Here is a 25,614-nt window from a genome sequence, read left to right as displayed (position 1 = left end):
GGGAATCGCCACGTTAGTGAGGGGCAATTTTAGATTGAACGTGGAGGTGGGGACAAAAGAATTGCTCCATTTTTGTTTTGAGGGGCACCCCCCCCCCCCGCTCCAGGGACCAGCCTCCATATTAAGGGGCAGAATACAATAAAAGAACTGCAAATGCTGTCTGTATAATATTCCAGTTATCTCATTACTTTGCTGATGTATTAAACTGAGTAAAATTAGTTTCTGGAGGACTAAAGCAACCCCTGAATCTCCAGTGAATTTGGCTATCCTTCACACATTCAACACTAGGCTGAACGTACACCTTCACGAAAGTTTCCTCAGGTTGGAGGATCTGTAAAAACAACCTGTTTCTAGTCGTCAAGCTCTAAAAATTAACAATGGTGTTGTGCAAGATCCGTAATGTTATAAAGCACACCATTAAACCAGCACAATGTCAATTGTTACATCTGTCCCATTCCCCTTGTCATGGCTAGGCTTTTGAATATCCTTCTAAAAACATCCCACTGTGGTGGTGGCAGGATGACTTTCTTTCTCATCCAGTGAATGTGGATTGAGGCACTGAATTGAAAAAAATCATGTAGTACTTGAGGCTGAAACAAGATCTGGTCCCCATGCTTGTGTCATCAGCAGTTGGCTGGCAATTCAAGTATCTGGAGCACACTCCACCTGGCCATAGTCAAATAACTGTCAAAGCCATATATGCCAACCTAAGAAAACTAGCAAAATTGACCAATGGTTTTCAAAAGGGCTGACACAACCCTGAAAATGTTGACACTCGAGAAGAGCCCTGACATGTGACAACATGGTTTTTGTAATTCAGCAGTAAATATGTCCAACATTCCTTCACTTAGAAGGAAAAAAATAGGACAGGAAAACCCATATCCAAATGTGGAAGGCACAACCAGATCATTATCTCCCCAAAAGTTATCTCAGCAGTCACTCTTCCACATCCGAACCCCCACGACCCCAGTTCACAAATGCACACTATGCCTTCCAGACCCCCCTTCTAACTCCCAATCCTTTCACAAAGACACTCTTCTCCAAACCTGCCAGTTCATACTCAACCTCTCTCCCCCCTTTCAATTTAACCTGGTACTCCTCTCCCCTCCAACTCAATTCATCTGGTCCTCTTCTTCCACTCCCCAATTCAGACTGGCATTCTCCATCCTCACTCCCTTCCTATTCAAGCTATCATTAACTTCCTCGCCCACCCGAAGCAACGCTTCCAGCTTCTGCCCCTTCCATCATCTTCTTTATCCTGCATTTCCTCCCTTCTGCATTGCCATTTATTTCCTTCCTCTACATTGCCATCATTTCCCCCTCCCACCACTACCTGCTCAGTCCCATTCTTACTAATTTACTGGACATTGTCACTCTGTCTTGAACACTGCCACTAGCGCTAATGACAGAGATTGTGGCCTTTCCATACCGTAGGCAGGAACTCCTGTTTTTGTGAAAGTAGTTGTAAACAATTTTACAACACCAAGTTATAGTCCAGCAATTTTATTTTAAATTCACAAGCTTTCGGAGATTTTCTCCTTCCTCAGGTAAATGTTTCAAGATCTCCTTGAAGCCTACGCATTTATACATATTGAATAATACATGGTGTTTACAGACTGCCCCTGCAACTGCCCGTTGCCAAGGCAATCACCGTGTTCAGACAGAGAGGTGTCATCTGCAGAACCCCCGAATACACATTCAACAAAAAAACAAACAGGGAAAAAAAACAGAGAAAAAAAAACACAGAGAGAGGCAGAAACATCCGGAAGGCAGAGAGAGCCAGCAAATGACCCATTATATTAAAAACAGATAACATTTGTTCGCTGGTGGGGTAACGTGTAGCGTGACATGAACCCAAGATCCCGGTTGAGGCCGTCCTCATGGGTGCGGAACTTGGCTATCAATTTCTGCTCGACGATTTTGCGTTGTCGTGTGTCTCGAAGGCCGCCTTGGAGTACGCTTACCCGAAGGTCGGTGGATGAATGTCCATGACTGCTGAAGTGTTCCCCGACTGGGAGGGAACCCTCCTGTTTGGCGATTGTTGCGCGGTGTCCGTTCATCCGTTGTCGCAGCGTCTGCATGGTCTCGCCAATGTACCATGCTCTGGGGCATCCTTTCCTGCAACGTATGAGGTAGACAACGTTGGCCGAGTCACAGGAGTATGAACCATGCACCTGGTGGGTGGTGTCATCTCGTGTGATGGTGGTATCTGTGTCGATGATCTGGCATGTCTTGCAGAGGTTACCGTGGCAGGGTTGTGTGGCGTCGTGGACGCTGTTCTCTTGAAAGCTGGGTAGTTTGCTGCGAACGATGGTCTGTTTGAGGTTGGGTGGCTGTTTAAAGGCGAGTAGTGGAGGTGTGGGGATGGCCATAGCGAGGTGTTTGTCCTCATTGATGACATGTTGAAGGCTGCGGAGAACATGGCGTAGTTTCTCCGCTCCGGGGAAGTACTGGACGACAAAGGGTACTCTGTTGGTTGCGTCCCGTGTTAGTCTCCTGAGGAGGTCTATGCGATTTTTTGCTGTGGCCCGTCGGAACTGTCGATCGATGAGTCGAGCGTCATATCCCGTTCTTACTAGGGCGTCTTTCAGCGTCTGTAGGTGTCCATCGCGTTCCTCCTCGTCTGAGCAGACCCTGTGTATTCGCAGGGCCTGTCCATAGGGGATGGCCTCTTTGACGTGGTTAGGGTGGAAGCTGGAAAAGTGGAGCATCGTGAGGTTGTCCGTGGGCTTGCGGTAGAGTGAGGTGCTGAGGTGCCCGTCTTTGATGGAGATTCGTGTGTCCAAAAAAAACTAATGATCATTTTACACATTTTGGGAATAACTGTGAGAAAACATAGAATGAGAAAATCTCTAACAATTTGCTCCTCCCCTACCACAGACAAGGTAGCACATTTTGGTTAAACAAAAAAGTAATAATTAAACTTCGAATGGGGGAAGGTGGGGTGATGTGGAAGAGTAGAGCAATTTGGGGGTTCAGGTTCACAAGATGTTAAAGAGCAGTACCTCAAGTGGATAAGGCCATTAAAATAAAGCTAATGGAATACTGGGCTCAGTGACAAGCAATATACAACATAAAAGTGAAGATGTAATGGTGAATCTCTATAAAACCTCATTAAGACCACAGCTGGAGTACTGTGTCCATTTGTGAAAGTAGACAGAGCCCACAATCTCTACCAATGCTAGCAGCAGTGTTGAGCGTAGAGAGGTACCCAGTCCAGTAGATTACCAGTCAGGCTTATGGAAAGGAGTCTGGTCCACCCTAAATTTTGTTGACAAACACTGATGATTGTCATGTATACAAAGCTCTTGTAGCAAAATCACAACCCATCAGCATTGACACAGCAGTTGAACACAACAATGAGCATGAGTGCCACATGCCACTATCTGCAATCAGTCTCCAGGGTCGTGCAAAATCCGAGCCACCTAGCAAAGCTCATTCATTACTGCAATCCACCACGTGTATTATAACGAGGTATACTATTAATCTAATATATAACAATCATTGAAAAAAATCATCTTTTCAGAACGTGTAGAAACAAAAAAAACTAATGATCATTTTACACATTTTGGGAATAACTGTGAGAAAACATAGAATGAGAAAATCTCTAACAATTTGCTCCTCCCCTACCACAGACAAGGTAGCACATTTTGGTTAAACAAAAAAGTAATAATTAAACTTCGAATGGGGGAAGGTGGGGTGATGTGGAAGAGTAGAGCAATTTGGGGGTTCAGGTTCACAAGATGTTAAAGAGCAGTACCTCAAGTGGATAAGGCCATTAAAATAAAGCTAATGGAATACTGGGCTCAGTGACAAGCAATATACAACATAAAAGTGAAGATGTAATGGTGAATCTCTATAAAACCTCATTAAGACCACAGCTGGAGTACTGTGTCCAGTTTTGGGCTCCACATCAGAGAAACAAAGTTGAGGCAATAAAGAGATTCACTAGGATGCCACCTACTGTGAGAAAAAAAAATACAAAAAAAGACTTGAAAAACTGTTTTTTTTGTTAGAGCAGAGGAGATTATTGGGTAATTTGAGAGAGGTATTTAAAATTAGGAAAGGATGGAGCAGAGCAGATAGAAACAGACTGTTTCCAATGATTGAGGGGGTCCAGAACAATGGGACATGAATATAAGATGAAATGTGAGAGATTTAGGACAGAGCAGGTGAAACTTTTTTTACGTAAAGGGTTGTGTGGCTGTGGAATGCAAGACCAGAGTTGGTGATTGAAGCAGAAGCCATGTCAACATTTCAGAATAGGCTAGATAGGTAGCTGAAGGAAAGATGGATAAAGGGAAATGGGAACAGCGAGGGCACATGGGATTAGGACTAATGCTTGTGTGCAGGATAAACATGAATACGGACTGGATGGATGGGCCAAACGGCATATGATCGTATTGAAATTTCTATGTAATTCTACATAATAAAGCTAATTAATAAAGCTAAATAAATAAATTAGCTATGAGAAAAGATTGGATAGGCTGGGTTTGTTTTCTTGAACAAAGGAGGCTGAGGGGAGATTGAATTGAGGTATATAAAATTATGATGGGACGAGATAGAGTGGATAGGGAGGACCAATTTCCCTTAACAGAGGGGGCAGTGACCAGGGGGCAAAGATTTAAAGTAATTGGTAGAAGGATTAGAGGGGAGCTGAGGAGAAATATTTTCACCCAGAGGATGGTGGGGGTCTGGAACTCACTGCCTGAAAGGATGGTAGAGGCAGAAACCCTCAACTCATTTAAAAAGTATTTGAATGTGCACTTGAAGTGCCGTAACCTACAGGGCGACGGACCAAGTGCTGGAAAGTGGGATTAAGCTAGATAGCTCTTTTTCGGCTGGCACGGACATGATGGGCCAAATAACCTCCTTTTGTGCCGTAACTTTGTATGATTCTATGATTAAAAATACAATTGAGCACTATGCTGGGATTGGGGACGACGGTGTCCAACACCAACCATACAAAAGCATTTACAGAGACGGAGACAATCACATTAACTGGATAGAAGCTATTGAGATGAATTGATTTTATTGCTGAATCTCTCAGTGGAATTACAGTGACATTACACTTTTTAATAAATGGAAGTGGAAAAGCAGCCTGAGGAACCTGAGACTGCAAATTGTTTTTTTTCCCATCAGTAATACAAACATCTAATGTGAGCAAATTGTGACTGAAGCATGATTGCCAGATCACAACTAAACCATCAAAAAAAAGTAGATCTGCTTGCCCGATGGTTCAGAGTGTTTATTCAGTCAGCGGCTGAGTTACATGAAGCAGGAAGATCCCATCTTTGACCTGCAGCCTGTGCTGAGTAACAGAAGGGGTGTTAGCTTAGGGGGGGGGAAATCAGCCAGGTTCCTGCTCCTCATCACTATCCAGTGAGTCCCGATGAAGTGCACACTTCATCGGGAGTGTGTTTGGGCAGGTTCACTCCTCAGCAACTGAACATTCTGTTGGCACCCACAATCCGGTTGACTCAGGAATCATGGCCACTTGGACAAAGAACCAGAGAGAAGCTGGCTCTATGAAGCTGTATTCCAGTGAGGAGTCAACGACTTCAGAAGAAGAGGGGAGGGGACAAAATGACAAGGGGAAAAAAAGGAGCGAATTGTGGCTGTAGTCGAGTAAACACAGCGAGCTTGGCAATCTGACACAAGAAGCTGTGCTTAGCTGGATATCTAAGGATGTCTGTATTTAGAAACCGATGTTTTATCTTACACTGAATCATACAGTTATTATCTCTGGCATTTTGACTGATGACAGCAGATCCCCCACACACTGCAAACTGCTTTCAAACTACGCCTCTTCTTTCTCATCTCCATGTGTGATGATGTAACAGAGTGACTTATAATCAATGTTTCCTGCAACGTCGATGGGAGTCACAGCAAACATCTGCTGTACCTGTGGGGAGAGAGAGATAGAGACAGGAACAGAGACATTATTAGAGAGACGAGCATGTGACAGAGGGACAGACAGCTGACAGGGTCACTAACACATGTCAATCTTTGGGGACCAAAGGACTTGTTCATTTTGTTCACAAACCCTTTTCTGTCATGTGTTTCTTTTGGCGATTTGGAATGAATAAATCACAGTACCACCAAGCCACCAAAGAGTCAAAAACCGTATTCTTTCCCATCCCATTCATCTCTCTTTTCATATCATTAAATTCACAATTCCCAACACTCCAGGGTCCCCAACATTGAAGGTCCAGTCCCCACTGGACAGAGCAGCACCCAATAAAGGGTCAGTATCCCTGGACACAGCACCACCCAATGAAGGGTCAGTATCGCTGGACAGAACACCATCCAATGAAGGGTCAGTATCCCTGGACAGAGCAGCACCCAATAAAGGGTCAGTATCCCTGGACACAGCACCACCCAATGAAGGTCAGTATCCCTGGACAGAACACCATCCAATGAAGGGTCAGTATCCCTGGACAGAACACCATCCAATGAAGGGTCAGTATCGCTGGACAGAACACCACCCAATGAAGGGTCAGTATCCCTGGACAGAGCACCACCAATGAAGGGTCAGTATCCCTGGACAGAACACCACCCAATGAAGGGTCAGTATCACTGGACAGAACACCACCCAATGAAGGGTCAGTATCGCTGGACAGAACACCACCCAATGAAGGGTCAGTATCCCTGGACATAACACCACCCAAAGAACGGTCAGTATCCCGGGACAGAACACCACCCAATGAAGGGTCAGTATTGCTGGACAGAACACCACCCAATGAACGGTCAGTATCCCGGGACAGAACACCACCCAATGAAGGGTCAGTATCACTGGACAGAACACCACCCAATGAAGGGTCAGTATCCCTGGACAGAACACCACCCAATGAAGGGTCAGTATCCCTGGACAGAGCACCATCCAATGAACGGTCTGTATCCCTGGAGAGAACACCACCCAAAGAAGGGTCAGTATCCCTAGACAGAGCACCACCAAATGAAGGGTCAGTATCCCTGGACAGAGCTCCACCCAATGAATGGTCAGTATCCCTGGACAGAGCACCACCCAAAGAACTGTCAATATCACTGGACAGAGCACCACCCAATGAAGGGTTAGTATCCCTGGACACAGCACCACCCAATGAAGGGTCAGTATCCCTGGACAAAGCACCACCCAATGAAGGGTCAGTATCCCTGGACAGAGCACCACCCAATGAAGGGTCAGTATCCCTGGACAGAGCACCACCCAATGAAGGATCAGTATCCCTGGACAGAGCACCACCCAATGAAGGGTCAGTATCCCTGGACAGAACACCACCCAATGAAGGGTCAGTATCCCTGGACAGAGCACCACCCAATGAGGGTTGAGTATCCCGGGACATAACACCATCCAATGAAGGGTCAGTATCACTGGACAGAACACCACCCAATGAAGGGTCAGTATCCCTGGACAGAACACCACCCAATGAAGGGTCAGTATCACTGGACAGAGCACCACCCAATGAAGGGTCAGTATCCCTGGACAGAGCACCACCCAATGAAGGGTCAGTATCCCTGGACAGAACACAACCCAATGATGGGTCAGTATCACTGGACAGAGCACCACCCAATGAAGGGTCAGTATCCCTGGACAGAACACCACCCAATGAAGGGTCAGTATCCCTGGACAGAGCACCACCCAATGAGGGTTGAGTATCCCGGGACAGAACACCATCCAATGAAGGGTCAGTATCACTGGACAGAACACCACCCAATGAAGGGTCAGTATCACTGGACAGTTCACCACCCAATGAAGCGTCAGTATCGCTGGACAGAGCACCACCCAATGAAGGGTCAGTATCGCTGGACAGAACACCACCCAATGAAGGGTCAGTATCCCTGGACAGAGCACCATCCAATGAACGGTCTGTATCCCTAGACAGAGCAACACCCAAAGAACGGTCAGTATCCCTGGACACAGCACCACCCAATGAAGGGTCAGTATCCCTGGACACAGCACCACCCAATGAAGGGTCAGTATCGCTGGACAGAACACCACCCAATGAAGGGTCAGTATCGCTGGACAGAGCACCACCCAATGAAGGGTCAGTATCCCGGGACAGAACACCACCCAATGAAGGGTCAGTATCGCTGGACAGAGCACCACCCAATGAAGGGTCAGTATCCCGGGACAGAACACTTCCCAATGAAGGGTCAGTATCACTGGACAGAACACCACCCAATGAAGGGTCAGTATCCCTGGACAGAGCACCACCCAATGAGGGTTGAGTATCCCGGGACAGAACACCATCCAATGAAGGGTCAGTATCACTGGACAGTTCACCACCCAATGAAGTGTCAGTATCGCTGGACAGAGCACCACCCAATGAAGGGTCAGTATCCCTGGACAGAACACCACCCAATGAAGGGTCAGTATCCCTGGACAGAGCACCATCCAATGAACGGTCTGTATCCCTGGAGAGAACACCACCCAAAGAAGGGTCAGTATCCCTAGACAGAGCACCACCAAATGAAGGGTCAGTATCCCTGGACAGAGCTCCACCCAATGAATTGTCAGTATCCCTGGACAGAGCACCACCCAAAGAACAGTCAATATCACTGGACAGAGCACCACCCAATGAAGGGTCAGTATCCCTGGACACAGCACCACCCAATGAAGGGTCATTATCCCTGGACAAAGCACCACCCAATGAAGGGTCAGTATCCCTGGACAGAGCACCACCCAATGAAGGGTCAGTATCCCTGGACAGAGCACCACCCAATGAAGGGTCAGTATCCCTGGACAGAGCACCACCCAATGAAGGGTCAGTATCCCTGGACAGAACACCACCCAATGAAGGGTCAGTATCCCTGGACAGAGCACCACCCAATGAGGGTTGAGTATCCCGGGACATAACACCATCCAATGAAGGGTCAGTATCACTGGACAGAACACCACCCAATGAAGGGTCAGTATCCCTGGACAGAACACCACCCAATGAAGGGTCAGTATCACTGGACAGAGCACCACCCAATGAACGGTCAGTATCCCTGGACAGAGCACCACCCAATGAAGGGTCAGTATCACTGGACAGAGCACCACCCAATGAACGGTCAGTATCCCTGGACAGAGCACCACCAAATGAAGGGTCAGTATCCCTGGACAGAGCACCACCCAATGAAGGGTCAGTATCCCTGGACAGAACACCACCCAATGAAGGGTCAGTATCCCTGGACAGAGCACCACCCAATGAGGGTTGAGTATCCCGGGACAGAACACCATCCAATGAAGGGTCAGTATCACTGGACAGAACACCACCCAATGAAGGGTCAGTATCACTGGACAGTTCACCACCCAATGAAGCGTCAGTATCGCTGGACAGAGCACCACCCAATGAAGGGTCAGTATCCCTGGACAGAACACCACCCAATGAAGGGTCAGTATCCCTGGACAGAGCACCATCCAATGAACGGTCTGTATCCCTAGACAGAGCAACACCCAAAGAAGGGTCAGTATCCCTGGACACAGCACCACCCAATGAAGGGTCAGTATCCCTGGACACAGCACCACCCAATGAAGGGTCAGTATCGCTGGACAGAACACCACCCAATGAAGGGTCAGTATCGCTGGACAGAGCACCACCCAATGAAGGGTCAGTATCCCTGGACAGAACACCACCCAATGAAGGGTCAGTATCCCTGGACAGAGCACCACCCAATGAGGGTTGAGTATCCCGGGACAGAACACCATCCAATGAAGGGTCAGTATCCCTGGACAGAACACCACCCAATGAAGGGTCAGTATCACTGGACAGCACACCACCCAAAGAAGGGTCAGTATCACTGGACAGAATACCACCCAATGAAGGGTCAGTATCACTGGACAGAGCACCACCCAATGAAGGGTCAGTATCCCTGGACAGAGCACCACCCAAAGAACGGTCAGTATCACTGGACAGAGCACCACCCAATGAAGGGTCAGTATCGCTGGACAGAACACCACCCAATGAAGGGTCAGTTTCCCTGGTCAGAGCACCATCCAATGAAGGGTCAGTATCCCTGGACAGAACACCACCCAATGAAGGGTCAGTATCCCTGGACACAGCACCACCCAATGAAGGGTCAGTATCACTGGACAGTTCACCACCCAATGAAGGGTCAGTATCACTGGACAGAACACCACCAAATGAAGGGTCAGTATCCCTGGACAGAGCACCACCCAATGAGGGTTGAGTATCCCGGGACAGAACACCACCCAATGAAGGGTCAGTATCGCTGGACAGAACACCACCCAATGAAGGGTCAGTATCCCTAGACAGAGCACCACCCAATGATGGGTCAGTATCCCTAGACAGAGCTCCACCCAATGAATGGTCAGTATCCCTGGACAGAACATCACCCAAAGAACAGTCAGTATCACTGGACAGAACACCACCCAATGAAGGGTCAGTATCGCTGGACAGAACACCTCCCAATGAAGGGTCAGTATTCCTGGACAGAACACAACCCAATGATGGGTCAGTATCACTGGACAGAGCTCCACCCAATGAATGGTCAGTATCCCTGGACAGAACATCACCCAAAGAACAGTCAGTAACCCGGGACAGAACACCACCAAATGAAGGGTCAGTATCCCTGGACAGAGCTCCACCCAATGAAGGGTCAGTATCCCTGGACAGAGCACCACCCAATGAAGGGTCAGTATCCCTGGACAGAGCACCACCCAAAGAACGGTCAGTATCACTGGACAGAGCACCACCCAATGAAGGGTCAGTATCCCTGGACAGAGCACCACCCAAAGAACGGTCAGTATCACTGGACAGAGCACCACCCAATGAAGGGTCAGTATCCCTGGACAGAACACCACCCAAAGAACGGTCAGTATCACTGGACAGAGCACCACCCAATGAAGGGTCAGTATCACTGGACAGAACACCACCCAATGAAGGGTCAGTATCCCTGGACAGAACACCACCCAAAGAACGGTCAGTATCACTGGACAGAGCACCACCCAGTGAAGGGTCAGTATCACTGGACAGAACACCACCCAATGAAGGGTCAGTATCCCTGGACAGAACACCACCCAAAGAACGGTCAGTATCACTGGACAGAACACCACCCAATGAAGGGTCAGTATCCCTGGACGGAACACCACCCAATGAAGGGTCAGTATCCCTGGACAGAGCACCACCCAATGAAGGGTCAGTATCGCTGGACAGAACACCACCCAATGAAGGGTCAGTATCCCTGGACAGAGCACCACCCAAAGAACGGTCAGTATCACTGGACAGAGCACCACCCAATGAAGGGTCAGTATCGCTGGACAGAACACCACCCAATGAAGGGTCAGTATCCCTGGACAGAGCACCATCCAATGAAGGGTCAGTATCCCTGGACAGAACACCACCCAATGAAGGGTCAGTGTCCCTGGACACAGCACCACCCAATGAAGGGTCAGTATCCCTGGACACAGCACCACCCAATGAAGGGTCAGTATCACTGGACAGTTCACCACCCAATGAAGCGTCAGTATCGCTGGACAGAACACCACCCAATGAAGGGTCAGTATCACTGGACAGAACACCACCAAATGAAGGGTCAGTATCCCTGGACAGAGCACCACCCAATGAGGGTTGAGTATCCCGGGACAGAACACCACCCAATGAAGGGTCAGTATCGCTGGACAGAACACCACCCAATGAAGGGTCAGTATCCCTAGACAGAGCACCACCCAATGATGGGTCAGTATCCCTGGACAGAGCTCCACCCAATGAATGGTCAGTATCCCTGGACAGAACATCACCCAAAGAACAGTCAGTATCACTGGACAGAACACCACCCAATGAAGGGTCAGTATCGCTGGACAGAACACCTCCCAATGAAGGGTCAGTATTCCTGGACAGAACACAACCCAATGATGGGTCAGTATCACTGGACAGAGCTCCACCCAATGAATGGTCAGTATCCCTGGACAGAACATCACCCAAAGAACAGTCAGTAATCCGGGACAGAACACCACCAAATGAAGGGTCAGTATCCCTGGACAGAGCTCCACCCAATGAAGGGTCAGTATCCCTGGACAGAGCACCACCCAATGAAGGGTCAGTATCCCTGGACAGAGCACCAGCCAAAGAACGGTCAGTATCACTGGACAGAGCACCACCCAATGAAGGGTCAGTATCCCTGGACAGAGCACCACCCAAAGAACGGTCAGTATCACTGGACAGAGCACCACCCAATGAAGGGTCAGTATCACTGGACAGAGCACCACCCAATGAAGGGTCAGTATCCCTGCACAGAACACCACCCAATGAAGGGTTAGTATCACTGGACAGAGCACCACCCAATGAAGGGTCAGTATCCCTGGACAGAGCACCACCCAATGAAGGGTCAGTATCCCTGGACAGAGCAGCAGCCAAAGAACGGTCAGTATCCCTGGACGGAACACCACCCAATGAAGGGTCAGTATCCCTGGACAGAGCACCACCCAATGAAGGGTCAGTATCGCTGGACAGAGCACCACCCAATGAAGGGTCAGTATCCCTGGACAGAGCACCACCCAATGAAGGGTCAGTATCGCTGGACAGAGCACCACCCAATGAAGGGTCAGTATCGCTGGACAGAACACCACCCAATGAACGGTCAGTATCCCTGGACAGAACACCACCCAAAGAACGGTCAGTATCCCTGGACAGAGCACCATGTCATATTCCTGGGCGTAACTTCACTAGATGAATGCGCAGTCACCACAGACAGAGCTCGACACAGTGTAGGGTGAGTTCCCCAGGCCAGAGTTTATAGAACTCCATTCGGAGAAGTCAGTTAGTCCAGGAGAGAGTTTAATTCAGTGAAGGGTCAGTCGTCTTGGACGCAGCCCGACTGGGTCAAAGCTTGCAGATCCAGGATGTAGCCCCATCCTGCGATGGTTTAAGATCCCCTTGGTCGCAGTCCTATTCCATGAAGCGTTAGTTCCCACCCCAGATACAACTCCTATGGGTTCAGTCTGGTTCCACCCAAGTCTGACTGGCAAAGCTTGTTGAATGCCAGGAATCTCATACCTTAAATTGTTTTAAGTTTAAATGCATAATTTGTGTTTTGAGAGTAAATCCTCACCTCATCCTCACTGAACTTATCGGCCTGTGTCATCAGCAGTCTCTGAAATCTATGAAAGCAGTAAAACAGATACAAACTTTTAAGGTGTGGCTGAATGGGATTTTAATGTCTTTGCCAAATTGGATCATTAATGGACTCAACCTGATGGTATGGACTTACCCTTGGTAAACCTGTAATTAGTTCAAAGGAAATAGATCCAATCAGTCTTACCCTAATGCTCTGCCAGTGATTAAAGAAAGACAGAACTTGCATTTATATAGCACCTTTCATATCCTCAGAGGTCCCAAACGAAGCCAATGAAGGACTTGTTGAAGTGTAGTCACTGTCATTTGCTGTTTGTGGGGCCTTGCAGTGTGAACATTAGAAATAGGAGCAGGAGTAGGCCATATGGCCCATTGAGCCTGCTCCGCCATTCAGTAAGATCATGGCTGATCTTCGACCTCAACTCCACTTTCCCGCCCGATCCTACAAGCCAACTTGTTCACTGCAAGATCCCACAAACAGCAAATGAGATCAAAGTTACCAAACGATCTGTTTTAGTGGTGACGTTTGAAGGATGACTATTGGCCAGGACACCGGGAAAACTTCCCTGCTCTTCTTCAAATAGTTCTGTGGGATCTTTTACCTCCACTTGAGGGGGCAGATGGGCCTCAGTTTTACAACATCTAAAAGGTGGTGGCCTTGATTTTAACATCCCCCCACCCCCCCCAGTCCCCTCCCCCAACAGGCAGGCAGGGTCAGGCGAGGGGTTAAAATCCTAAATATGTGGATCCCACCTCCAAGCTGCTGCGTTCCTGGCTGCCAGCACAGGGGGAAGAGGGGGAGTACCGGGCTATCTGCTGCTCAGCATTGGCAACAGGGCTGGAGATGCTGATTGACCAGAATTTTGTTCACTGCCCATCTCTAATTTAACGAAATGCAATTTGGGTTAAGTAGCTTTCTCCATACCTGGAATATGGCAATTGTCACAGTGGCAAGTTTACGAGGAAAATTAAATTGGCTCCTTACCTGAATGAGGCAACTCTCAGTGAATATGGACATGGTGTCCTAGAAATTCACCAATGCTGTGTCAATTTTACAGGCGTAAAACGGGCAGAGAAGCGTCCAATATGGCAGGCGGCAGGCGGCAGGCGGCATGCGCATGGGCAGTCCGCGCCGGAAATGCGGGGCCAACCAAATTGGGAAAGGCTGTGAAGTATAGGTGTCCAGGGCTTGTGTCTGGATCAGACCTAACGCCTCTTTCAGGACCTCATCCTGAAATTGGGCTGCCCTGAATGCTGCCGGCACCAAGCCTGCTGTGTCCAGGTTAACCGAGTCTATATGTGGCTGAACCACCGGTCCTTAAAGTGACCGCTGGAGGCTGCCACCAAATAGGTACGTTTTTTAAAAAATATTTACCTGAATGTTGAGCTGTAAGGAGCGGGAGTGCTCCTCCCGGCACTACAGCAGTCCCAAAGACTATTGCCGACCCCCCGCTTGGCCCCCGTCCGATCGCCTTCCCCCTCCCCCCACCCCCATCCATCTGTGGTGCCATTACCAGTGACACAGCAGCTCGAAATTTAAATCTCCTTCACTGGCGAGCTGCCTGGGGATGTGCAGCAGGTATCCGCAGCTCGGCGGTCTGAGGACAGAGGCCCAATATTCAATGTGCCTCGGGCCTACCCGTTCTGGCACAGGGGGCCCAATTTCAGCCCCAATAACTCTTCAAGCAGCACAATGGTGCAGCAAATCGCAGCTTCAACACCATGTGTGTCAACTGGTGGTAGGATGTGAGTTTGTAGCAGCGTGCAGCTGATTCCCCGTGCAACACACTCCTAATCTCAGTTGCGCTGCGGGAGAGTGGGGAAATGAGGCCAGAGAGGAAACAAGACTTAGCAACAATTCCCAAAGGCAACTTGCTCATTGTACAATGCTGCTTATACAAAGGCCTGATGACAGGGACTGATGACAGGTCCAAGCTCTCAGGCCGGTATATGGGGATGTGCCAATCACTGGATAAATACACAGTCCAGTGCAATTTTGAGCCATGCCGACCAGGAGGCTTGATCCCCAATCTTTGCTGAGTCAGCTGAGGGGCAGTAGGGTTAGGGAGGGGGGAAAATCAGCCGCTGTTCCTGCACCTGGACAATATCCAGTGACCCTTGCTAGTAAATCGTGTTTGACAAATTTATTCGAGTTTTTTGAGGGTGTAACTAGCAGGGTAGATAAGGGGGAACCAGTGGATGTAGTATATTTGGATTTTCAAAAGGCATTCGACAAGGTGCCGCACAAGAGGTTGTTACACAAGATTTGGGCTCATGGGGTTGGGGGTAATATATTAGCATGGATTGAGGATTGGTTAACGGACAGAAAACAGAAAGTAGGGATAAACGGGTCATTTTCGAGTTGGCAGGTTGTAACTAATGGGGTGCCACAAGGAATCGGTGCTTGGGCCTCAGCAATTTACAGTATATATCAATGACTTGGATGAGGGGGCCGAGTGTAATGTATCCAAGTTTGCTGATGATACAAAGCTAGGTGGGAAAGGAAGTTGTGAGGAGGATGCAAAGAGGCTGCAAAGGGATATAGACAGGTTAAATGAGTGAGCGAGAAGGTGGCAGATGGAGTATAATGTGGAGAAGTGTGAAATTATACACTTTGGTAGGAAGAATAGAGAAGCAGAATATTTTTTAAAAGGTGAGAGACTAAGAAATGTTGGTAGTCAGAGGGATTTGGTTGTCCTTGTTCATGAATCGCAGAAAGTGAACATGCAGGTACAGTAAGCAATTAGGAAGGCCAATGGTATGTTAGTCTTTATTGCAAGGGGGTTGGAGTATAAAAGTAAGGAGGTCTTGCTGCAATTGTATAGGGCTCTGGTGAGACCACACCTGGAATACTGTGTACAGTTTTAGTCTCCTTAACTAAGGAAGGATATACTTGCCTTAGAGGGGGTGCAACAAAGGTTCACTAGATTGATTCCTGAGATGAGAGGGTTCGCCTATGAGGACAGATTGAGTAGAATGGGCCTATATTCTCTGGAGTTTGGAAGAATGAGAGGTGATCTCATTGAAACATATAAAATTCACAGAGGGCTTGACAGGATAGATGCTGAGAGGCTGTTCCCCTTGGCTGGAAAGTCTAGAACTAGGGGCTATAGTCTCAAGATAAGGGGTCAGCTATCTAGGACCGAAATGAGGAAACATTTCTTCACTCAGAGGGTTGTGAATCTTTGGAATTCTCTACCCCAGAGATGCTCAGTCATTGAGTATATTCAAGACTGAGATCGATAGATTTTTGGACACTAAGGGAATCAAGGGACATGGGGATAGGGCAGGAAAGTGGAGTTGAGGGAGAAGATCAGCCATGATCTTATTGAATGATGGAGCAGGCTCGAGGGGCCATGTGGCCTACTCCTGCTCCTATTTCTTATGTTCTGAAATGCACGTGTGGACATCAGATGAGGACAGGCTCTGTCTCGGTCTTCTCAGATGAACAGCCTGCATGTGTCTACCAACAGAATGGTACTGGAGGGCCCTGAACACTTCTGGGCCCATGTCCCTGCATGAGTCAGTGCCTTCAGCAGAGGAGATGGGGAAGTTGTGAGAAAACTTTTAAAAATAAGAGAAGACAACTAAGAAAATAACCTCCAGAAAATAAGCAACTGCCGGGATTGGTTTAGGGACACACTATCAGTGTCCTGTATAAAGCAGATCTGAGAATCAATGCTTCAGATCTGACAGAAAGAAGTTTTCACCTGAAACACCAAAGCCACATCCTCATGTAAGGCTTTCAGGTGGCTTTGATCTCATCTTATGGTTTGGATGGCTTTGTTACTCACTCGTCCTTGTTGACATTCCCAGTTGCTTGAGGATCGAACAGTTTGAAGGCGTTCAGAATTGTTTCTTCTGGGTCAGTGCCTATGGAGATAAAATAAGCAGTTCATTGATTGCTCTGGCTAGCAACATCACTTGGGTTAGAACAGCTGGAGTGGTTGAACAACACTGTTATGTGAAAAAGAAAGAACGACCTGCATTTATACAGCATCTTTCATAACATCCCAATGTGCTTTACAACCAATGAAATACTTTTAAACTGTAGTAATGACGGCAACCAATTTGCACACAGCAAGGTCCCACAAACAGCAATGTGATAATGACCAGATAATCCCTTTTCAAGATGCTGGTTGAGGGACAAATATTGACCAAGACACCAGTGAGAACTCTCCTACTCTTTGAAATAGTGCCATAGGATCTTTTACATTCATCTAAGAGGGCAATCAGGGCTTCAGTTTAACATCTCATCCGAAAGTTGGCACCTCTAACAGTGCAGCACTCCCTCAGTACTGCACTGTAGTATCAGCCTAGATTTTGTACTCAGGTCACTGGAATGGGACTTGAACTCACAACCTTCTGACTTCAAGGCGAGAGGGTTACCGACTGAGCCACAGCTGACATCTACGTGTGGGCCTGGGGGCAGCAAGGCCATCTTCACTGTTGAGCATTGTATGAGCAAATATAAAACAAGCAGTAAGAAATCCTTCCAGTATTATAACAGGAAGATAGTTCGAAGAATTGAGATCTGTTGAGGATGTAAATAGGGTCGATGGATGGTCACTTGCTGTAAGATTTCTGCCTTGTGCTTACCGCTCAGTTTTTCTCCAAAGAGACTGAGGAACACTGTGAAATTCATGGGCCCCTTTCCCTCTTTCAACATCTCCTCCAATTCTTCATCCTTCGTATTCAATTTACCTACAAATACATTCATACAGATTAATATTCATGTAATCTGCACCTTTCCATATATATATTTTTTTTAAATGGCTGTCCCCCCCTCTAGCAATAATGATTGGTCTATGGGAACCAGATAACTGTTGGCGCTGTCAGTCACATGGGTACCATGGACCAATTCCAGTATTCCTGCTCCAAAGCTGGCCTTGCCCTACAAACCTCTCAGCTAAGCCGCCGGACACTCCCGATCTCAGTAAATGCTTTGATACTCAAACTACTGGATCATTGGAGATTACTAACAAGAACTAACAGACCCATTCACTTACCCAGCTGCACAAAGGTCTCCTTCAGGTCCTGTTTACTAATGATCCCATCACGGTTCTGATCAATGCAGCCGAAGGCCTGTGAATCCATGACAGAGGTTTAATCAGTAGCTGTATTAACATCGATGTGGAGATGCCAGTGATGGACTGGGGTGGACAAATGTAAGGAATCTTACAACACCAGGTTATAGTCCAACAGTTTTATTTGAAAATCACAAGCTTTCGGAGCTTACCTCCTTCGTCAGGTGTGTGAAGGTTTCCATAAAAGCACCGCATATATAGTCACAGAACAATGCCTGGTGATTACAGATAATCTTTCCAACTGCCTGTTATCACACCTCTGTCTGAACACCATCCATGCAGAGGTGTGATAACAGGCAGCTGGAAAGATTATCTGTAATCATCAGGCATTGTTCTGTGACTATATATGTGGTGCTTTTATGGAAACCCTCACACACCTGACGAAGGAGGTAAGCTCCGAAAGCTTGTGATTTTCAAATAAAACTGTGGGATTATAACCTGGTGTTGTAAGATTCCTTACATTTGGATTAACATCACCTGTGAAGTTTGGTATTCTTCACCACTTGTGAGATTCACTTCTCAATAGTCTCTACTGCATAGAGATTTGTTACTTCTGTGCATGCATGTGCCCCCAAAACTAATTCTTGTGCAAATGCAGTCACCTCAATCCTTACCCTGCTGAATAAACAGGAATTTTAAACTCTTCCACTGTGAATAATCTTTATCCTCTCTTCCGGCTTCACTTTTGCAGTGCTGATTATAGGAAACTGTGGCCCTGATTTTAACTCCAGGCCAGCTTTTGGTGGGTGAGTTTTAGGCCTCCGAGATGGGAAGGCCTAAAACTCACTGGCCATTTTGGTCAGGAAGGTGACGAGCAGCATGCAAATGAGGTTTGGATGTTAAAATCAGTTGAGCCTGCCTGCTGCTACTCCCAAATGTGACCTCATTTGCATGCTTCTTGTCGACTTCCCGACCAAAACAGTCGGCAAGTCAGCGGTAAGCAGCTGCCTGGCCGTTAAAACCATGCTGGTCGGAGGCCGTCACCAGGGATCAGAGAGAACGGTCCCCGGCACTAAGGCAAATAGATGGACACGGGGATGTGAATCACAGAGCAGTGGAGGCCCAAGGTTTCCTTGTGGGGTCCTGCTCGTCTCATGATACAACAAGAATGGAGTGGTTGACTAATCATATCAATCAATCTCCATCAATTAGTCTACAACAGACACAGACATGAGGCAGGGAAATACCAGTGCAAATCATAGGTCCAAAGTCACCTGTTCTTCCCAAGCATGTTACACTTACCACATGTCATGTCTCAAATTATTTATATACTGTATCTGAAAGAAATCTATCTCATTTGCAATTGAATGCATCAATACTAACAGCTTCCACCATCTCTGTGGGAGTCTGTTCCATAGATTGACCACTCGCTCACAGAAATAATGTTTCCGCTGATCAATTTTGAAGCACTGGACAAGGTGAAATAGCTTGACATGGTCCACATTGTGGTAGTCCTCTTACAATCGTAAAAACAGCAGTCCTCCAACTGTTCGTCCATCCAAAGGAGTGAAGTAAAAACAGCTCCCATGACAAGCAGTGAGTGCTTAATGAGAGTAGGTAAGGGAAAGAAAATCAGGAAGAAGCAAACTAGAAGATCAGAACCGGCATGGAAATGCACAACTCACAGTGACACACAGATCCTAATGACCGGAGCACCTGCAGGTGAGTGCCCCTTTAAATGCAGCTTCCAGTCATGTCAGCCAGTTTGCAAAGCCAAATGGGACTAGGTTTTACTCAGTGGGTTTGCAGCTGGGCGGGACTTCGAACCAGTGGGTGCATTTGCGACCTCAGTCAGCTGCAGAGCAAAAATGGTGGCTGGCAAGTTTCAGGAGGGAATGAAACGGTAAGTCGATTTTTCCTATTTTAACCGCTCACCCGCCACATTCCCGCTGAGCTGGTTGGGTTGAAATCAGGGCCTGTCTGTTGGAGCTAAAGCACAAGTCTGTGTGTTCACGGGTAGTACTGTGGTGTGTTAACATTAATGGATATCGGTACATTTTTGCCCACACTCCCAAAATTCCTTTTAGGACTGAACGGGAGTAATTTTGACTTGAGACGATAGTGTAAAATGCACGATATAGGTTCGGCCACACGTTAAACACCTCTCCTAATTTTCAATGAAAACTATCGCCCAAAGTCAAAATTACTTCCAACCAATTTAACACATGTTCATGCAAGCACCTAGCATTAATGGTTTTTTTTTGGTTTGTTAAGGACCAATTAGAGATAAACATGCAGCTTGACATCAAACAGGATATCAAGAAGGGAGCAAGAAACAAAGAAGAAAGGGAGAGGGAAATTAGATATTGAGGAGGAACCTGAAATCCTGGCTCAGTGTGTGGACTCCTCACCTCCTTAAACTCTTGAATTTGGGACTGTTCAAACATGGAGAAGACATTGGATGAGCTTCGCTGGTTTTGTTTGGCTGAAGCTTTTCCTCTTGCTGCTTTCCTGCTTGCCTACAAACAAAAGGAGACAAAGCAATGGGACAGGAGTCACTGCACCACCAAGCATCAAACCACAACTCCATGTACACCTTTGCATCCCAGCAGTCACTTTGTCAGGATAAATGGTACAAATTATTGGAAAGCTCATTGTTTTACTCGAAGAAAAATCAGGGTGTAATATTTAAAAAACTATTTGCTGGCAAAGAGTTTAAGATCAGTTCCATCTAGTGTTTCTGCTGCTGTTTCAATTTAAAGAAAACTTGGAACAAGAAAATGCCATCTGGCACATCCAACCTTCTCCTTCCTCAACCATGTATAATCCGTCCAATCACAGACTCTACTTTATCCATTAACTCCTCAGCCGGGTACAATCCACCAGATCACAGACTCTCAAGTAAAACTGCAGAATATCCATCCCTCCATTTTCCCACTATGTAACCTTGGCCTGCTGTCCTCCATAGACAACGTAGCTCTCTTTCCCAGCAGCACAGGAACCATCATGTTCTTGTCACTCTTTAACTTCCCTCCAATGCATCAATATTCCAAATGTGTCCTCACCATTGACCTTCATGAGGTTACTGTACCTTTCATCAATTTATAGTCAAATTCCCTCACGATGTATCTTGTATTTAGTGAGCTTTGTTGTTAATGACTTCACATTGACTGACAATTTTCAGTAAAAGATCAATAATCATATTTCTTTGGCTGTTGGATACCCTTTCATCGTGTATACATCGGCTGTTTTCTGATCCAATATGCATCATATTACACTTATCTACATTAAAATCTATTTATCGTTCCTTAGCCCATCTGGTTAGATTGTTCAGGTAGCTCCGAATGCTGTTTACCTCTCTTATATCTCTCGTCTGGTCACAGAACTTGGTATAATTACCAAACTGTCCTTTTTTTCACTTATGATTGGTGTTAGCAGATCTGATTATTTACATTTCTACTGTATAACTCATTGCCAATGTCTGTATCTCATTGTCACTCTTTGTAATCCTGCATAAAACTCAGTGCCAGCTCCCTCTTATCCTGTCTGTAAATCACGGCCAGTTCTCAGTATTATATAAGCTAATAAATAACCTTAACAGTACTGGGAACAGATGATGTCAGCCCTGCACCAAATCACTGTTTGTTATTCATCTTTAGGCATAGCTAATAATATTAATTTATCTGCAATGGAATTTCTTCCTGTCTGCCTCTCACACATGTTCTATTCTTGAGTGCAAAAATACTGTTAAAATTTTATGAGAGGCAGTTCTCAACAGCTGAGAGTAAGATCATATATATTCCAATATTTTTAAATTACCAAACAAATAGTCCCACAGCTCTGTTCTTAAAAATCCTTTCATATAAAATACAGATTTCAATCTTTTAAGGTAAAAATAGATATTGCAATCTGCTGCATAAATACAAATGATCCCACAATCAAAGTATTAAATAACTAACCCTCAAAGCAATTAAATAAATGAGTGCTTTTAAAAACATTGATTGTGTCAAATAAAATGAAAGCTATCCTGTGTGCTGAGGAAACCTGTCACAAACAGGACTCAGTAATGGCCACCCACCTTCTGACACACTTGGGAAGGTTGGTGAGCACATCATCAAAAGAAAATCACATCGTTAATAGTGATCAATGAAAACATAGTTCTGTCATTCCCATGGACCAATGAGCTCACTACAAAAGGATGCTTACATTAAATACTTTTAATAATAAAGAGATATTGTCCATTAAATTTCCAGGTAATTTACTGTAAACTATTTATCAATAAATTTGTAGCAATGACTTCAAAATTGCTGATCCTTCAGTGTGAACATTGTTATGCATTGACAACAGAGAAGGTACTGGCAGCCAAACCTGGGGCAGAAAAAAAAGGCAAATTAAATCAACGACAAAATGAAAAGTTTATGTCGATTATTTAAAAAGCAACGGTCCACTGGAGTGATTCAACTCAGTTATCTTAACCTACATAAACTGCTCTTGCAGTTTATGACATCATCCACACTGATAAATGACTGTCTTATAACCATTCCCATATACCGTACGTCATCCAAATAAGGTGGCAAATAATCCAGTGTCTCACTGCGAAAATGTGAACAACTTTAGAACTCATCAATGGTTCAAAATTTTGATTAAAGCTTATTCAGCTTTTAATCTATTTGCTTCGATGAGGATCTAGTTGAGTTTATCAAGGTTAAATAGAATTGTACATTTGTGGAAAAATCTCACTGAAACAAAAAGTACAGAAATAAATAAATTATAAAGGAAAGGGAAACACGCTCTGTATTAAGTGATCGCTTGCGAAGGTTTTAACCTTGTTTGATCTTGACAATTTGCACCAAACAAAGAAAACCATGGATTAACGCAAATGTAGAGCAGAACCAAATAAAACTTAGCAGGATAAATGCAAACATTTTATCACTTACCATTTTGTGCAGCTGGTGTTGAATCAAATACCAAGGTTGGCGAGGTCATGCCCTGCCTATATAGTCCTCTTTATCTCCTTTGTTCCTAAAAACGGACACACACTGAGGGACAGACCTTACATGGAAATCTGCAACCCAGTGTCTGACTGTCACAGGACTGCGATAAAATGGATTCCTTCTCTACAGTCCAGATAGTGTAAAGAAGGCCGAACATTCCAGAGTAACATTAACCCTTGAGCCAACATCATTCATTTAGTGCACTATTCACATGGAGGACTCATTCAATTGCAGCCCAATTTACATAGCGAGGAGCCATTTAGTTGTTATTCTAGTAAAACCAGTGCCAAACCAGCTCTCCGTGTCATTGGTGTCAATTTGAGCGGCCTTCGAGATCTTTCTTGTCCTACAGGACATAGTTATGAATGTATCATGGCACAACATGGACCACTAGCTTCAGTTCTCCTCCCACCTTGACCCAGTTGCCTCTGAGTCAGAAGGTTTGCGGGTTCAAGCTCTGTTTCAGGCCTTAAGGCCGAAACACCAGTGCAGTACTGAAGGAATGTTACATTGTTGGAAGTGTCGTCTTTCAGATAAGATATTAAGCTGAAGTCTTGCCTGCCTGTTTAGGTGAACACTAAAGATGCTGTGGCACTGTTTTGCAAATCTGAATTTCCGCCACTTCCTCCCCCGTAGTTATTTTAAAATTACTCTGGAAGGTCAAATTCCCAAGAGAGAGTTGCAATAAAGCTCAGTATTTTTATAATATTTATTATAAAGAGTATCCTTATTTATCTGCTATATTTTCAAATCCATCTTTTGTGCTGTACTCTTGGTTCGGGGCACTGCGCCTTAATACTCTGCTACCTTCTTGCTCCATTGCGAGTGGAAGCAGATGTTTTCATGGATAGGATTCCAGCCCATATTCAAGTGGGCACAAGTTCAATGTTAGCACAAATATCGGGAAGAATTTCTTTACACAGAGGACCATCAACAGCTGAAATGAGTAATCAGGAAGAACAGTTGAGATCAGGGCACGACTCATTTAAGAAAGAGTTAGATGCTGTAATGAAAGATCATAGGGTTGAAATTCAAAATCACTGCTGCTGTATCATGAGCACTGTTTAGGAACATAGGAATTGCTGGACGAAAAAGGACCAAGGTCCATCTAGTTCACCTTCGATGAACCTGGTAGTTGAATGATACAATGATAATGCAGATGTGACTAATAATTGCAATCAATCTCTATCAATTAGTCTACAACAGACCCAGACATGAGGCGAGGAAAACCCCAGCACTGTTTCCTGCTTTTTCATAGATTTGCTGCTTTATCATAGATTTGACAAGGTTGACCACACCATCCTCCTCCAACGCCTTTCCTCCGGCATCCAGCTGAGTGGGATAGCGCTCGCCTGGTTCTATTCTTATCTATCCAGTCGTAGCCGGAGAATCACCTGCAACAGCTTCTCTTCCCGCTCCTGCACCGTTACCTCTAGAGTCCCCCATGGATCTTTCCTTGGACCCCTCCTATTTCTCATTTACATGCTGCCCTCAGCCACGTCATCCAAAAACTCATCAGGTTCAACATGTACGCTGATGACACCCAGTTCTATCTCACCATCACCTCCCTTGACCCCTCCACTGTCTCTGATTTGTCACATTGCTTGTCCGGCATCCAGTACTGTATGAGCAAAAATTTCTTCCAACGAAATATTGGGAGGACTGAAGCCATTATCTTCGGTCCCCACCATAAACTCCGTTCCCTAGCCACCGACTCCATCCCTCTCCCTCGTCATTGTCTGAGGCTGAACCAGACCATTCGCAACCTTGGCCTCCTATATGTCCCTGAGATGAGCTTCCAACCACATATCCTCTCCATCACCAAGACCGCCTACATCCACCTCCGTAACATCGCCCATCTCCGCCCCTGCCTCAGCTCATCTGCTGCTGAAACCCTCATCCATGCCGTTGTTATATCTAGACTTGACTATTCCAATGCTCTCCTGGCCAGCCTCCCATCTTCTGCTCTCCATAAACTTGAGCTCATCCAAAACTCTGCTGCTTGTATCCTAACTTGTTCATTCATCACTCCTGTGCTCTCTGACTGACATTGGCTCCAGGTCCGGGAACACCTCGATTTTGAAATTCTCATCCTAGTTTTCAAATCCCTCCGTGACCTCGCCCCTCCCTATCTCTGTAACTTCCTCCAGCCCTACAACCCTCCGAGATCTCTGCGCTCCTCCAATTCTAGCCTCTTGCGCATCCCCAATTTTAATCGCTCCACCATTGGTGGCCGTGCCTTCAGTTGCCTAGGACGTACGCTCTGGAATTCCCTCCCTAAACCTCTCCGCCTCTCTCTCCTCCTTTAAGATGCTCCTTAAAACCTACCCCTTTGATCAAGCTTTTGATCACCTGCCCTAATATCTCCTTATGTAGCTCTGTATCAAATTTTGTTTGATAATTGCTCCTGTGAAGCGCTTTGGGACGTTTTACTGCATTAAAAGTGCTATATAAATGCAAGTTGCTGTTGTTGTTGATAATGAAAATAATGAAAAGTTAATTTCTCTTTTAAAGCTG

General features: G+C 46.1%; 1 protein-coding gene across 1 annotated transcript; it reads right to left on the bottom strand.

Annotated features, from left to right (window-relative positions):
* Positions 1-5,015: 5,015 nt before the first annotated feature.
* On the bottom strand, positions 5,016-23,132 carry myl7 (myosin, light chain 7, regulatory). Its single transcript, XM_068001117.1, has 7 exons — positions 23,041-23,132; positions 20,515-20,622; positions 18,086-18,161; positions 17,676-17,780; positions 16,871-16,949; positions 13,054-13,102; positions 5,016-5,905 (listed from the first exon to the last, which is right to left on the bottom strand). The coding sequence occupies exons 1-7, from the start codon at positions 23,041-23,043 to the stop codon at positions 5,801-5,803; spliced, it is 525 nt and encodes a 174-aa protein (XP_067857218.1). The 5' UTR covers positions 23,044-23,132; the 3' UTR covers positions 5,016-5,800.
* Positions 23,133-25,614: the final 2,482 nt, after the last annotated feature.

The sequence above is a fragment of the Heptranchias perlo genome, chromosome 20, assembly GCF_035084215.1.
Source record: "Heptranchias perlo isolate sHepPer1 chromosome 20, sHepPer1.hap1, whole genome shotgun sequence".
Classification (NCBI taxonomy): domain Eukaryota; kingdom Metazoa; phylum Chordata; class Chondrichthyes; order Hexanchiformes; family Hexanchidae; genus Heptranchias; species Heptranchias perlo.
Note: the sequence above shows the minus strand (reverse complement) of the source record. Positions and strands in the feature narration are given on the sequence as shown.

Bases quoted from the DNA above. Each gene is read 5' to 3' on its own strand.
- myl7 (XM_068001117.1), bottom strand. The intron at 17,781-18,085 runs GTAAGTGAATGG...ATGTATTTGTAG, and splicing joins GGAGACCTTTGTGCAGCTGG to GTAAATTGAATACGAAGGAT. The intron at 16,950-17,675 runs GTAAGCACAAGG...TTATCTCCATAG, and splicing joins CTTTGGAGAAAAACTGAGCG to GCACTGACCCAGAAGAAACA.